This window comes from Cheilinus undulatus, linkage group 17 (genome assembly GCF_018320785.1).
Source record: "Cheilinus undulatus linkage group 17, ASM1832078v1, whole genome shotgun sequence".
Classification (NCBI taxonomy): domain Eukaryota; kingdom Metazoa; phylum Chordata; class Actinopteri; order Labriformes; family Labridae; genus Cheilinus; species Cheilinus undulatus.
The window spans coordinates 23292988-23308816 of record NC_054881.1 but is presented as its reverse complement, the minus strand read 5'-3'; the positions used below and the strand labels follow the sequence as shown (position 1 = coordinate 23308816).

The 15829-nt window shown below is 38.6% G+C and overlaps 1 protein-coding gene across 2 annotated transcripts; it reads right to left on the bottom strand.

The window, feature by feature from the left end:
- Positions 1-1966: 1966 nt before the first annotated feature.
- si:ch211-282j22.3 (ER degradation-enhancing alpha-mannosidase-like protein 3) lies at positions 1967-15634 on the bottom strand. 2 transcript variants are annotated; one of them, XM_041811583.1, is made up of 21 exons: positions 15361-15634; positions 14786-15256; positions 14614-14659; positions 13239-13339; positions 12374-12413; positions 12146-12258; positions 11860-12013; positions 11511-11645; positions 10369-10474; positions 10156-10253; positions 9924-10049; positions 9723-9806; positions 8509-8592; positions 8207-8331; positions 7645-7840; positions 7403-7560; positions 7185-7302; positions 5346-5519; positions 5036-5201; positions 3536-3727; positions 1967-3256 (listed from the first exon to the last, which is right to left on the bottom strand). In XM_041811583.1, the coding sequence occupies exons 2-21, from the start codon at positions 14935-14937 to the stop codon at positions 2997-2999; spliced, it is 2628 nt and encodes an 875-aa protein (XP_041667517.1). In that variant the 5' UTR covers positions 14938-15256; positions 15361-15634; the 3' UTR covers positions 1967-2996. The 2 variants fall into 2 exon arrangements, with proteins under 2 accessions (XP_041667517.1, XP_041667518.1); XM_041811584.1 differs by lacking the exon at positions 1967-3256 and having other exon boundaries at positions 3591-3727; positions 5036-5149.
- Between the last annotated feature and the right edge of the window lie 195 nt (positions 15635-15829).

The following is a 15829-nucleotide window of genomic DNA, read 5'->3' as shown; positions in this document are numbered from 1 at the left end:
TGATATCTGAGTAAGGCCATGTTTACACAATAACAATTTGATCTGAAAATGGTAACCATTTTTAAAAGGTTGGTGGCTCATTTATACTGCAAGAGTGATTTGGGTGGTTGAAAACAGGTTTCAGAGTGCAAATGTTTGTCATGGAAACTGGGAATGAGGACCTACACACTTGTGCGTTACGGTTCCAGTCAACATTCATGTGTGTGTAGACATTTTGCTTATGCACAACGTCACACTGCCAGCTACTGGCCTAGCATGTACACCATATGTTTTCTAATATTAAACTGTGCCAAGCAGAGATGCATCGATACCAGTAATGAGGATTAGTGAACATACCAAGCCTGAGTACTCACACTCACAAAACTGTATAGAAACTGTACTATTATTTCATAGCATTAAAACTACACACTGTTTAATTCCCAAGAGAAAAGGCAAAGGGACATCTGATTAAAAATAAAAACAGATTAATTTTAATAATTTTAAGACATTAAGTATTCATTCTTAACTCTGTATCACTGAGTACCAAAATAAAGTTAGCACACAAATTAAGGAAATTTGCGTTTGGTAAATTATTTCTTTGTTGTAACAATGCCTCTGGGAAATAAATCTTATACCGTTGGAAAGCCTGTTTATTTAACTTTTAAAAGGTGCCACATTTGTAAGGAACATGCATTTGTGGGATGAGCAGCAGAGCTGAGTATGTGGGTTGTGCCCATGAAAAATTTGCCAAATGTTCTACGTCAATGCCAAACAACTTATTTTGCTGTTGCTATAGATCCCTGATTGCTGACAATCAGACACCTGATTGGCACCTGTTATGTTCAGTGATGAGTCTAGATTCTGTGGAAATGATGTGGAGAACACTATGCTAATTGCTGCACTGGTAGAGTAACATCTTTTGGTGGAGGCAGTGTGATGGTGTGGGGCGGCATCTCCCTCACTGGAAAAATAAGGCTTCTTGTCATTGGAGGCAATCTCAATGCAAAGACATATTGAGATGAGATTCTGCAACCAGTGGCAATCCCATATCTCCACAGTCTGGGACCAAACTCTATCCTGCAAGATGACAATGCTCGCCCCCACAGAGCGGGGTTTATCAGAGACTACCTCCAGAATTTGGGAGTGGAGAGGATGGAATGGCCTGCCAGCAGTCCTGACCTCAGCATACTTGAGGTATCAGCTTGGGTGTGCTGTTTTTGTCACTAAACACAACCACTTTGGCTGACCACAGCAGTGTGTGACCAGGCTGGTGACCAGCATGTGGAGATGACGCCAGGCTGTTGTGGCTGTGTATGGTTCTTCCACATGCTACTAAGGCTCCTGTTTGTTAGATTAATTAGTTGTGAAAATTGCTAATATGTCTTGTTTCTTCAGACTTCAATCATTCAATCCACCAAACAAGAGTCACTGGCAGAATAAGCTGTTTGGCATTGGCAGAGAAGATTTAGCAAATTTTTCAATGGCACAACCCACATACTCAGCTCTGCTGCTCATCCCACAAATGCATGTTCTTTACAAAATGTGGTATAATTTAAAAGGGAAATAAAGAGGCATTCCAATGGTGTTAGCTTTACTGCCAGGAAGTATTGTTACAACAAAGAAATAATCTACCAAACACAAATTTCCTTTCTTTTTGTGTTAAGTTCATAAGCAGTGGTACTGTACTTGGCCTAAATGAGTATCAGTGCATCGATAGTACTAAGGACAATTCAATAGACATTTTGCTCAGGGTATTGATGACTGAGTGTAATTTTTTAACTGGCAAGATATGAGAACTTATTGGTTTTACACTTACATAAATATTTTTTGTAAATTGATTGACTTAAACTTTTCTTTTCTTGTTGTTTATATTTCTTGCTGTTTATATGTCATTAACTTTGTTCATTTTGTGTCTGTGTGTCATGGGTGGGTCTGGTGGGGAGAGGGGTTTAAAAATGGAGGAAAGAAGAAGAAATGTATGCATCCATTTAGAGTTTGTTGCCATATTTAATTTAACGTGCCTTATTGAAAATGAGAACACTGGATCACTACAGGGTATTTAAATCATTTTAGCAGATCCATGTGTATACCAGCTGTTATAAAATGCTGTCTATACATGGAACTGCTTTGAAACTTTGATTGTTTTCATGTAAACATGGCCAGAGACACTTTCAAAACAGCCTAAATTTTTTGAGGTTATTTCTTAATGGCTGATTGTGGTTACCCTCAAGATGTTTTTTGTTGAATTCCCTGCATGCTGAAGCTGTAAAGAAGGGAAGATTTAATTTAATAAGAGCGATGTTTAAGCCAAAATTCTTTTTAGTATTATAGTTGTTACACACCCTCCACTCACACATCAACATTCTCACATAATAGCAAAATGTAAATGCAGAACAGACACAAACACACATTTGATCAAACTTATCACCCTATCAAACTGCATTCACACTTTAAAATCCCTGAAGTTGCTTATTTGTACAAAACAAAAGTCTAAATTGGCCCCAGTTGATCTCCTTCATCTTAAAATGTTACATGGTACGGGACCTAACTCCCCCTACTGGCCAGAAAATCTTCCATTAACCGTAACTAAACATTTTACAGTAGATTGTTGTAGTGAGAAAGTGTAATCCACATAAAAGCATTAAAAGAACTAGCTGAGTATGTTTTTGCCTTATCTGATTTTTCCTCTGAGTTGAGGTAATATTTAATGTCTAGTCTATGTCATTTTTTCCACCTCATATGTGCCTACAACAGCAACTCTATGGGATTAGCACAAGGGCATCCCTCTTAACCTACAGCTCACTGCCCCCAACTACCTACTGAAGTTTTACGGGATCCCCTATTCGGACTTTGATTCTGTCTAATAAATACAGGTTTCATAGTCAAGACAAGTGTCCCCATCTCTGCTGAGCTCTTCTCTATCAGTCGCTAGCATGCAGGCTGGGTCTGTTAGGGCTCTGTGTGGGGCAGTGAGGGACTCTTCGGCCATTCAGAAACTAAGGAGGGATCAGCAGTGGTCAAGGGCTCGTGTCTGCTCCACAGTTTGAGTTTGTAGTGGGAAATGAACACGGTTCAGTTCTGTCATCCTTTGCTGCCCTGCTGCAGACTTCCTGTTGCTGTTCCCTGGGCCCTTCTTCTTCATCCGCCTCCTTCAGAAGCAGCTGTTCTTTCTCCAAAACAAACTCTAAAGTGGGCCCTCTGGTTGCTTCATCCTCCAGTTCTCCCTCCTCAGCCAGACGGAATTTGATGTTCATGCCGACAGGTTTTTCTCTCTTATCTGGACAATGAAAGGAGAACAAATGATATGAAAATAAAGCCACTGTTATCAAAGATTCTCTTTGACATACGCCTCTTTATTTCTATTCAAAATATACCATTCCCACCTACTATAGTGTGTAATTTAGCCTTTTTCATATTTGAAGTATAAGATAAGGATGTTGTAAGAAAGTTTTGAAAGATAAGCGAAAGCACTTACATTTTTTTTAAATGTTATACAATAGCATAAACTTTGAATATTATCATCCTTATCCTGTAATTGTCCTTCTTGGCTTCTCACCGTGTCCTAGCTGCCTCTCCTTTGGCAGCAGCAGCACATCCACATTCTGATGATCCTCCAGTGCAGCTGTGAGCATGGCACCCTCACGGCTGAACACAAACACCAAAGGAAGGGTGATGTCCTCAGTGGAGTCGCCATCTCCGACCATCTGGAAGAGTGGGGTTTCCTCACTATTACTGCCCTCTCGGTGGTCTGTTGGAAAAAAAAAAAAATTGAGGTTGTTCCTTCAGTGTTTGACAGTTATATTAAGCTTTGTGGGAAAATTGTAGGAAAATGTAATTTGATTTTTGTTTTAATACTAAAATCACTATGTACAATATAAATTTAAATGTTCCCATTAGATGCATTGCTAATAAAGCTAATAAACATCGGCAGTCTCTTAGCAGATCACAATTAAAGCATTATGGCATGGGTAAACTAGGAAAAAGATGGCAGAGTCACCAATTACCTATTAACCTCCTGAGACCTGAGCTTTTGTTTGGAAAGCATTTTTAGTTTCTGACACTAATCTGGGATAAGTCGGACCTGTTAAGTTCAAACATGAGCCTTGTCTTTGAACAGGAATTGCTTGGACATTTTACTTTAAAAAATATTTTAAAATCCCTACAATTTCAAAGAAATAACTTAAAATTTCTGTGAAAATTCTTATGGTAATCTGGATAATTTTCTCAAAAACTCTAGTAGTGGAAATACTAATTATGTTGTAGAAACATCAAAATTTGTTGTCCTTTTATGTGTACTCTACAGCTTTTGGTTGTCATCATCTTGGCTTTTTGGTACCAAATTTGTTGATAGGATGAATATACATAGATACTAAACTAACCTGGCTGACAAGTCCCTGCAGTAGATGGCCACTCTGGATTTTACTCCAAAAGAGTCCACTTTTTTCTAAATTAACATCATTCTGTGTTAAGGAAATGTAAAAGTAGTGATTTAGTTGACAACCTTCAAGGAAGGTCAGTTTGTCATCTTTAATTATAAAATTCAGCTCCATAATGCAACAAGGACAGTCAATCTCTGTTGACATTTGAGGAAAATGCAGGTTTAAAGAAGGCCACATTAGTCCAGCTCAAAGGGCTGTTTAAAGATGTGATATTTACGCCCCAGTGCTTTTGCTATGAACGTCACACAGGGACGTAATGGGATGATTAAATAAACCCCCCTCTGGAGGCAATAACAGAGATGTAGAAGAGGTGAAAAAGGAATCAGTGGAATCAACAGGAGAGCCCTGCACTGGTTTTGTATGCATTTGTGCTCCAGCTGTGCCAAGCTCTGAGGCTTTCCTGGAAAACCATAGAGCACTTTGAATTGATGGATGAGGACACGTAATGTCACACCATTGCAGTATCAGTATGAATGACTCTAGACATATTGACGGTCGCTTCATTACAGTGACGTTGCCAAAATGCAATGCGAAAACACCTATTGGTTCACTTTTAAAAGCAACACATCATCCTCTTATAGACAGCCTGTTTCAGCTCTTCATGTCATCATCCTCACCTATAAAGATGACTCCTATGGCTCCAGCCTCCTGCAGACGACGAGCCTTTGCAGCAAACATGCAGTCACCACGCAGCGCCAGAGCAATATGGCCTTTAAGCTCCTCAGCATTATCTATTGGTCCACATGCAGTGTAAGGAGAGGCTTTCAATATGCTGCCTTTTACCTGCAGAACAAAAATCTGAGTGTGTTAATTCTTAAATGCATGAAGGTAATATAGAAGTCACATGTACATAATTCTTGGAAAACTTCTGATGTTATTGCACTCTTTAAATAATATTTTATTGCTATTACAACAAGACAAGCTCACCCCATGTTCCTCCTTAGTGAGGTCCATCCCAAATTTGGCAGGGCCCGCTGTGAGGACCGTCCTGCCCAGAAATGGGGGTGATATGAGCTGAACAACATGAGGCACCACCTCTTCCTCCTCTGGAGTCTGACTCAGCTCTGCCACAAGTTTTACCCGGTACACTCCTTTATGCTCCTAGAGGGGATCAGACAAGTCATTTACTATTTCATACTATCATGGTTTACTGTAAAATATATAGGCAATAATAGCAAAATAACATCTGTTACGTTTTACTGTTTGGAGCATAATCACAAAAGAGATATACTGATTATATGAGTTACAGTAAAGCCAATATAATGCCAAAAAATCTATTACAAAGTCATGTTTTATTAGCTAACAAGTACCTACATTCCTGCAGCATTATGCTCTCTTACTTGTACAGTTTGAATACTAGAATTGGTTCAACAGCTATTGTTTAATTGACCTGTTTTGACAGCTGCATTGATGCAGAAAAGGAAAAGTGGGTCTAAAAGAACTGAAAATCTGTTCTGCATACTACGTACAAAAATGCCATTGAAACCTACTGAAGAACAGAGTCTGCTCCTTTTTAAACACCAGAAATCTCTTTTGGATTCTTATACAACACAGTAAACTTTCACTATGCCTGGTGAACTTACGGGAATGCAAATGTCTTAAAAAATAGGTAGTAATTTTCCCTGTTTTCTGTAACATGCCCACTTTCTGTAAGAGCTGATGGAAGTGAACTTCACTTCTGATGATACACAAACTTTCCAGAGATCAGTAAACAATTCCATCTCTGTATAACTTATAAATGAATTATGATAAATGTTGATTAGTCTGAGGTTCACAGCTGCTCTTTTATCCTTTTGTGGCATGGTTACACATGACAGGGGTGTGAGTGTTGTGGTTGTTTTAAGAGAGTTTTCTTTCATTCAGGGAGGCAACTCAGTCAAGCTGGTGCTTAAGTAAAATTTTATATTACCATTCATTTAATGAAACACACTGTTATTCTGAATATTTAAAATGGCTTAAACATTTAGAATAAAAGAGATGCGGGTGGGATTGGACAGACAGATTGCGGGTGCAGGTGGGATTATATCACTGTCATAGCATTGTGCATAGGTCTAAACCATTTTCATTAATACTTTTATGAATAAACTAACTGTAAATAAGGCTTTATTAATGAGTCCGCATTTTTTGGTGCTTACATGCTGTTGATGCAGTGTTTCACTATAGAAAAAAATGATCTTACAACATCCTCCACTTGCAGCCTTGATTGGTATTTACTTTAGACTAATGTAGAAAACCAACACAGTGATGCCAGAGTTTACATGGTGTCATACTCATTAGCCAGCACCTCTTTATAAATTAAGGACTATTGCCATTGAGTATCATCAGAACTAATGTAGAAAAATCTAAACTTTAAATAGTAGTTTGACCTCTTTTCCCCGCCCACTCCAGAATCTACTAAACAGACTGACGTTTTTTTTTTTTTTTTGGATTATGTATTCGCATGCTGCGCCCACACTGAAGTCCTCTGGCACCCCTCAGGGGAGGCCTACCTCACACTTTGAAAAATGTTGGTTTGCATAAAGTGCAGTCTTGGAGTCAGCACAATGGAGAATAAAAAAGAGATTATGGCTGTGATGGGTACTTATTTTTGAGCCGTTTTGGTTAGATATGGCACTCTAACACTCCTGGGTTTCCCTTTAATGCAAGGTGGGGATCAATTATGCGACTGTACCTTGTCCGAACCCATATCTTCAACTTGTGCCCGGCATGCATGCACGCATTTTACATGAATGAAACTATAAAAAGAAGTGGAAAAAAGCTAGGTACCTTATGACTTCTGCTTTCTCCAGCCATAACTTCATTCAGTGGAGTCAGAGAAATGCCCATGCTTTTCAGGAACTCCACCGGCTCCATGCCATTATCATGGAGTGGAAGTTCTATTTCCCTGTAGCATACAGACAGGTTTTAAAATGTATGTAATCACCACTAAAAGCTTTCACCAGAAATTTTAATCTTAAATCAAAACTTCCTATGGTTGGACACACCTGACAGGTAAAGGGTGGAAGGCTCGTCCCACCCCAGTGAGGTACTTGTAGCCATCCCGGATGGTTTTGGCAAAGGAAGGGTTATTTGGAAACAATGTCTCTAAGCTGGGACAGGAGTGTGTAAATGGATCTTCATCTTGAGAAGCAGGAATGGTCTCCTGGAGCACAGAAATAGTAATTAAAGATATTCAGAAACAATACCATACATAAAATTTAAAAATGTGGGAATAAAATGTGTATACCTGTGTTTGTGACAAAGTGAGATCTCTCACTGTGTCATTGCCCAGACAGGATGGCTTGGTGGTGGACAAAGACACAGGGAGAAGGTGAGCCTCTGTGGTGAAGATGTAGTCATCAATATCGATTGGAAGCTCTGTCTTCTCAGAAAACAGCAGGTACAGATATTTAAACATCTCAGCCAGAAAGAACGAGTCCATCCTATACAGAAAAGGAAGACAGGAATGTTATTATAGATTCATGAGAGCGATTGGAGTCTTCACAACAACATTTATTTCATCAAAAGACAGGCTACTCCTTCTAAGGTTACTCATTTTATAAAGTTTATGTAAAGGTGCTTTTTAACTAAAAGTACCAGGAACTTTTAGTTGCAGGAACTTCTCTTCAACCAACTAAATGGTTCCTGTGGCCCATTGTTTTCCGTCTTTCCTCCAGGGACGGAAGTCCCAGGTAGATTAAACAAACAGGCACCTTCACACAGTCAGGTATCAGTAATACTCCCTACTTCCTAAGAACTAAGATTCCTAGTTCCTGCTGTCAAAAGGCACCTTAATGGTGTATTAATACCTGTCTTCATGCGTCCCAGTGCGGACGTCTTGGACAGCAGCAAACCCGCAAGGCACCCTGGCGTAGGCATTGAGCTTCTCCACAATGGACTGTCCCACTCTGAGGTAGTACGGGTCGCCAGTTGCCTGCAAAAATCAAAATGATCACCACTCATTTTACACAGTAAAATTTATTTGCAATGAAAATGTGCCTTGAATTGGCATAGAAACTGAACTTTTTTTTTCTAATCTATCACATAAAGCAAGCTATAACTTCCATTTTTTATGAAAAATCATTATACTTTGAGTCTTTTTTTTTTTTACCTTATAGAGGTAGTAGGTGCTTTCTGCAAACTCTGGTCTCAGTAAGTGTTGGCCCCAATGAACTCTAAATTCTGTGGTGAAAGCCTGCAGAAAGATCAAGTTAAGACAGGGACGTATATTAGAGGTGTTTGTTTCTTCCCAAAAATATTTGCATTAATGAGCTGTTTCTCAAATAGTGTGACAGAGATGATTAGATTAAATTTCCATATATTACTGTATATCCTGTATTGGTGTATTGCATTACTTTTCCCCAACATCATGCACATAATATAATAATGTGTATCTCAAGTTGTGATGATTTTCATCAGAAGTTAGTAATTTAGACTTAATTAACTTGAAATGATTATTGGTGTTGAATGACCATTTATTTATCAGTATAATAGTCTTTTTTTACATAACTGTAAAAAAACTAATGAGGTAACATACTCAGGTCAATACTGACATTTTATTGATGAGAGGGTCTTATATAAGATATTTTTATACACCAATGCCAAATGATATGTCGTTTCACACATGGCAACGTGGCAACGGGCAGTACCCACATTCAGGACATGTGATGTTAGTCATGTGACCTGAAGCATGTCACGCTGCCACTTCTGTTGTGGTTCAATGAAAAAATTGAGACTTTCTAAATTCTACTAATAATCTGCATCTGTGATATCATTATCAGGAGTGGGAGAAATGAGCACTGTGCATGCACAGTCTGTGTGTCTCTTAAATTTTAGTTTAGACCAAAGTCGCTGTTTTCATCACAGACACACCGGCCTGATGCTCGAGGCAGACGCTGACCACACAAGATGGGTATCAAATGTGTATTCCTGCTATCAGCAGCACCTTGTCCCAGCCCTCACAGCCCATTAATTGCGCAGATGTGCCCATTGTTAACTTTTAAACTGTAGATGTGCACTACAGTGTGTGAGAGTCACAGGAGCCTAACATGATGAGCTGTGCTGTAAGAGGGCTGCACAGTGTGTGATAAAGACTTGAAGGGCTACATAAGAAAAAAAGTTCTTTGATTTAAAATTCAATTAAACGCACATAAAAGGACTCTGTGCTTATCTAGTATAATTTCCTTTAAATTTAAAAAATGCAATTCGATATATCACTGAAGGAAATATGTTGCAATGTTACTCTTTTGTAATATATACTATAGTGATGTTACAGCGGACTAACAGCCAGTAAGTAGACAACAGAAAGTGGCAGAGATTCTTTACCTCTGGAAGAAATTTGTGCTGTTTGGTGACCTGGTAAAGCATTTCATGAGTCTCAATAGCTGGTTTCAGATCTCCTCTCAAAACCTATGGGGGGAAAAAAATCACTTCACAACAAATACGCTCTGTCCCCAAAAAGACTGTCCAAGAAGTTTTGATGGTAGTAAATTTAATGAAGTGAAATATTAACACAGGATCTCCAACCTGTAAGCCAGGGAAGAATGCCAGGAGAGAGTCCATCCAGCTGCGCACACTCACAGTGGGGTTGTGCATGTGCACATTGAGCAGCAGGGGAGGCTTACTGATGTACTTCATAATGGCACTGTAGTGCTGTGACAGTCACATGAAAAATACATTAGCATTACTGAGAAATTGTTTTAAGCCACAATCACGGTGTGAAATAAATAATGGTGTACAGCAAGTGTGATGGACTTACAATGTTAAACCTTTCCAGAAAAACATTGTCTCCAAGAAGAATGTAGGCCTTCATCAGATATTCATAGTACGAGTCGATCCCTGCACCAACACCACTGTCTGTGAACACAGAAGTGACATAACAAATAACTTACTTTAATATGCTTCTTGTATGGAGCTGTAGAAGATGTATGTACTGTATTATCAATGTTTTGTACCAAAGTGACAAACTCACCTCTCCTGACCCATTCTTCATTATGGATGTTTATCACAGTCCCCACCAGATCACTCCCTCTCTGCCTCCTGTCCCACAGGACGTCTAGAGCCTTTCTTGCATATTCCTATATAACAAGTTGCGTATTTTGTAAAATGTTTTGCATAAAACAATCACACTGTAAGGTAGGTTTACAGTGAAGTGGGAGGCAGACTATGAATTTGTGTTAAAGGTCCCGTCAGGGGGCATTTATTTACAAGTGTAACCAGGAAACATGCAAAACAGTAACATAAGGAACTGAGGCTAAATGAACTCATAAAAGCATAAACCCTGGTGCCTGTTCCTGGCCTTCCTTCTCTGCTGCTCACAGATTTTAAAGAGGCATACCTCACCAATAACCTGCATTTCTTCCCCAGACATGGTAACAACTATAAACCTTTTCACACATAGATCCCCGAACCTTGTTTTTCCAAACTTTCAGGGTAATCTACCCAGAAAATGTCCTGACTTTCTTGTTCCCACTTGTCTCTCACAGCAGATATTTTCATGCAGTTTTCCTGCCAGTCAGTGCAAGGGAAAATACTAGCACACAGCAAAGACATTTCAACAGCTTACTTTCATACATACAGAGCAAATCTCAAAATAAAATTTTTTCTGAAGTTTAACGGAAGTGTGAATAAGGCTTAAAAGGGCATCGATAACGGCATAGAAATCTTAACAGATGGGGAAATACAGTGCCACCCTCCCTTTCTGCATGATTTCCATAAAAGGTGAAATTGTTTGTAGACAAAGGAGTTCACTTGATTTATAATAAATTCAAAACCACAAAATCAAACTAGAAATTAAAGTAATTGCACATTAAACCTTGTTTGTTATGTCAGCACTAAGTCGTTCTGCATTTAGAAAAGGTGGAAATATCAGCTTAACAAAATACTAACAGGAAGTTAAACAACATAGGACTGATGTGTTACAGAAATCAGCTGGAAATGAATCTGACATAAGGGACAACAGCCCTGGTCAATTCCATTTTGTAACATATATTATATTTGATTATCTCTCAGTTACCTGGATCAATCAAAACCAGCTTTAATTGCAGATGTTCTGTCTCTCTACTATTTCATTATTTCTCTTGCAATATTTCAAGAAGCAGAGGAAGAAATTACCTCAAACACAGACTCTCCTGACAGTCTGCTGAGGGCAGCAAACTCCAGGATCATTGTTCCAGCACAGGCTGTACAGGTGTCCGACTCCGTGCCTGTACGTGACAGAGGATTCAGGACTCCATACCTCAGATTTACCTGAAAATTAGATACATCAAAAATTATTCCTCTCACATTCAAAATGATTTTAGTCACGCCTTAAAAGATTAATTTATTTCAATTAGTTAGGTGGTTGTATTAGTTGTAGTCTGATGTTTACCAACTATGTAAGATCATGTTCAACTGATTTATGCTCTTAATGCAATATATCTGAACTACGACTGGTGCAATTTAAAAACACAATAAGGACTACCTTAGGGTAAGGAAGGCCACTTGTGGTGTTAAAGGCAGGCAGTAATCGATGGCCCAGTTCTTTGGCCATGTGGAGGAGCTCATCCTGATACCACTGCATCCTCTCCCCTCGCTGCCGTAGCAGGTCAGCCATCACATGACCTCCTAGGAGCCCTCTGAGGTGAATTACATGAATATAGATTTTTTTTTTAAGTTTTCATTAAGGGATGTATAGGTGGGTTTAGATAGCTATTTTTAATAAAGAAAAACAAGTGAAACAAACTAAATTCAGATTCACTATTTCATACCCTAGTACCCTGATGTTGGTCTCAAACACAGACACCACCACATCGTTGTCAAGGCGAACATCCTTCACAGCTTTCCTCACTGCATCCTCAAATTCATCAAGCTTATTTAGCACCTGCACACACACAAAACAAAGGTGACCAAATAAATCGGGAGTCGAAAAAAGGGAGAAAACCTGAAAATAATTGATGTTCTTTTTGCTTGTAAACACATGGAAAATAAGTACTCACCACCAGGGTGTCGAGAGTGTCAATCAGCGTGAGAGAAAACCTGCAGAAAAGGAGGAGGGGGAGATGCTATATTGAGATCCTTTGTTAGAGCATGATGGAGCTGCTGTCCCACTTTACATTGGCACGAACCACACGGTTATAAATCTGTTATGCTAAATTTGCTGTTAAATTTCTCTATGAAACATGCATGCTACAAATAGATGTATGGTTTTTAAGTCCCTGATTTGCTTACTCCTTCTAAATCTCATTGACTTAAATTAGCATCAAATTAATGTGTTCCCGTAAAACTGGGGCAACTACTGAATTTGATCTGCTGGGAAAAGCACAGTATTATACAAGGAAATGAGTCCTGCCTTGTTTTAACTGAAAATGCTAAACACTTGACTCAATTTCAATAAAAAAAATTCGGTCACTTAGGACAAAAAAATTCCTTATTCTATATAATCAAACATTTTGACACAGTCAAAAAATTGATTTTATATCTGAAGTGCCCAATTTATTTTTATGTACTGACAGTAAACACACGCAAATTAATTCATATTATGAGTCCAATAATTTAAATAATGGATGGATATAAAATCAAGAAATTGCAATGGATTAATTATTTGTCTTTGACCCTCCCTCTGTCTTTATCTTTAAATTCTGAGTGAAGGGTTTATCGTGGAAGTGGTTAAAAGACCAGAGTAAGCTTATTTATAATAACCTGGACAGAGTTAAATAAATATATATATAATTTTGATATCATGTAGTCAAATTTTAGATGGAGTTACATTTTGTAAAAAGAACATCCCACACTTTTAAAAGGACATGTTATATTTCGATCCAACCTGATGTTTGTTAACAGACCAGATGATGATGAACTCACTTCCCCAAAGAGTCATCTATGTCCCCTCTGTTGGGCTCCTGGCCTCGAACTCTCCCTCTACAGCTCAGAGGCATCAGCTCATCTGCTGGGTAGGCATATTTCTGCAACACAAACGACAGTTAGGATCAAAAGACCAATTAAAAGATCTGGAGCAAAGCTGTCATTAGGAAAAGGTGCTGACAGGAGGGCTGAAAACTATTTAGGGGGGAAGAAGAAACTAGCAGCTTAAAGCAAAATACCAAACACAAGTGCTGGTGCCTTTTCACTTGCCATTTATACAATTTTTACCCCTCTTGGCTACAAATTTGAAAACTAAGTGAATTAAGTTTTAGTATCGCAGAGTCTAATTACTTTTCAATTGGATGATTTGAATATCTCATCCAATGAGACTTTTACTATCAACACTGTTCATTATAAGAAACAAGAAAAGTCAGTATAAAAATTCCATTTGATAGATCCTCATCATGAAAATTTACTTAATATTTGGCTGGCATTTTGTTTTACAAATAATATTACCACAGATACTAGCAAAATAACAAAATCCTATATTGTTGATATTAGCCACAAAAAAGTCCATGTAGCAGTGATTTGCTTTTGTCAATTTACAAACACAAAATTCAAAATCAAGCTGGCCTCTGAGACATGGGATAGTGGATCTTACACAGGATCAAAAATGTCAAACAAAGTTTTTCTCACAAAGAAATTGGTGCTCTTGTGGCGTGCTACTGGCTTATACCTTTCTGGTAAGAAAACGACAACACTAAAAACAAAAAAACATTCACCTTCACTGGTGCTTGCCCAATTCTATCTTACTTGCCGTTCTATAGATTCTGTCTAGTGTCAAGACTACAGATTCAGTGAAAATAAAAACATAAATTGAGAATAACAATGTTGATACCAAACTTAATCCTCAAGTATCTCCCCAGAAGTGATCAATAACAAATGAATAATTAAATAAATATGAAATCATCAAACTACACAAACAATGTGAATAGCTCCAACACTTAATTAAGGACCATAACTGAGGGTCAGTAACCAAAGGGGGCTAAAATATGAAGAACATTTTCACTTAAATCAAGCTGCTCTGCTATTACGTCTTAATACCAAGCTTATACTATTAGCACCTACAGGACTGAGATCATAATGGGAGGATATCTCCTCTGTGTATACTCTGTCCTATGCCCCTCATTACCTCCACTCTCCTTAACTATTGCCATAGCTATGACTCACTTATGGCTGCTTAATTGCACCTTTTTTACATTTTGTTTTTAATGACGTTCTTAACCCAAGTTACTGCATTTGTTCATTCAGCTTTCTTGCATAATATATATATATATATATATATGTTATGGTATTACCATTTACTACAGCTTACCATGTAACTGCCATAGGCGTGATCGAACATTTCAACTATCTGGTCCCTGCAAATAAAAGGAAAAATATATAGCATAAGGGAATGGCAGAAGCAATGTATACAGTTTGATAATACAGCAAATATATTTATTTACAAACACAGAGAATAGGTGTTGTATTTGAGGTTGATTTACCTGATTACTATTTTCTCCTCTGGTGTCATGCTCTGGTTCTCTTGGCATTTCGCCCCGGCAAAAAGACAGCTGATCAGAAGTATTACTGTCATCATTTTGGATCCATAGGAATGGACCACCCCCCTGCTCGGTTTTATCCCTGTTCTCTCCATGTGGTCTCTCCTCAGGTTAGGCTTTGATATGGACAGACAACCCTCTGTCCTTTGTCCACCTCCCACACAAAGTCAAACAGTCCAGCAGACACAGCTGTCTCCCTCCAGAGCCCAGATCATCCTCATTTTTTGTAGACAGTAGGTTGTCAACAAAGGTTAGCTACCTCCAAGCTCCATTCCTATATCATCAATGTAGTTGATCCAGTATTGTTACAACCAGCACATGGCCACAGAGGACCTCAGCTGACCGCATCCATGTAAACAATAGAGGCAGCTAGCTGCAGCCGAGTCTCGATAAATAGTGATTGTTGACAACAGCCTGTAAAGAGAAAGAAGACAGGCGACTAAGTGGAAGAACAAATACACCCTTTGCCTAAAAAAATGAAAAGCAATGTTTACACAATATTTGGCTACGGTACTTACAAAATTGAATGGCACAGCGAGATGGTGTAGCTAACGTTTGTTAGCCATCACAGTGCTGGGAGGCTCCCTGTTGCTAGCCGGCTAACAAGTTGCTAGTTCGTCTTTAACAGTTCAGTTTGCGGCGAACCAGAAACTAATTGGAGGGGGGCGTACGTCCGGGTATCATCTTGCTGGAAAATTAAAAGCTTCATGTGCCATTTTACCCAATCGTCATTAGTTAGATGGACGATGACACGTCGCCATGTATCTTAACGTTAAAGCACTCTGACGTCAAGTACCGAGCTGTCAAAGAAAGGGCAACCTCTTTCTGCTTCATATCGCGTTTTTATCCCTGAGCGTAGCACTAAAGGGGAGATTAGTGGCCACGTATGCTCGCTGATAGTCCTTTTTGTAGATTAAAAACAATCTTAAATTGGCAATATTTACAAATATATAAGAATGTGATACTAGCCATACCGAAGATAGCGGC

Coding starts and splice junctions, on each gene's coding strand:
- si:ch211-282j22.3 (XM_041811583.1), bottom strand. CDS start 14,937: ATGGAGAGAACAGGGATAAAACCGAGCAGGGGGGTGGTCCATTCCTAT. Junction 10,254..10,368: donor TGAAGAATGGGTCAGGAGAG/GTGAGTTTGTCA, acceptor CTGTGTTCACAG/ACAGTGGTGTTGGTGCAGGG. Junction 3,728..5,035: donor CATAGGAGTCATCTTTATAG/GTGAGGATGATG, acceptor TTTTTCCAACAG/ACCACCGAGAGGGCAGTAAT.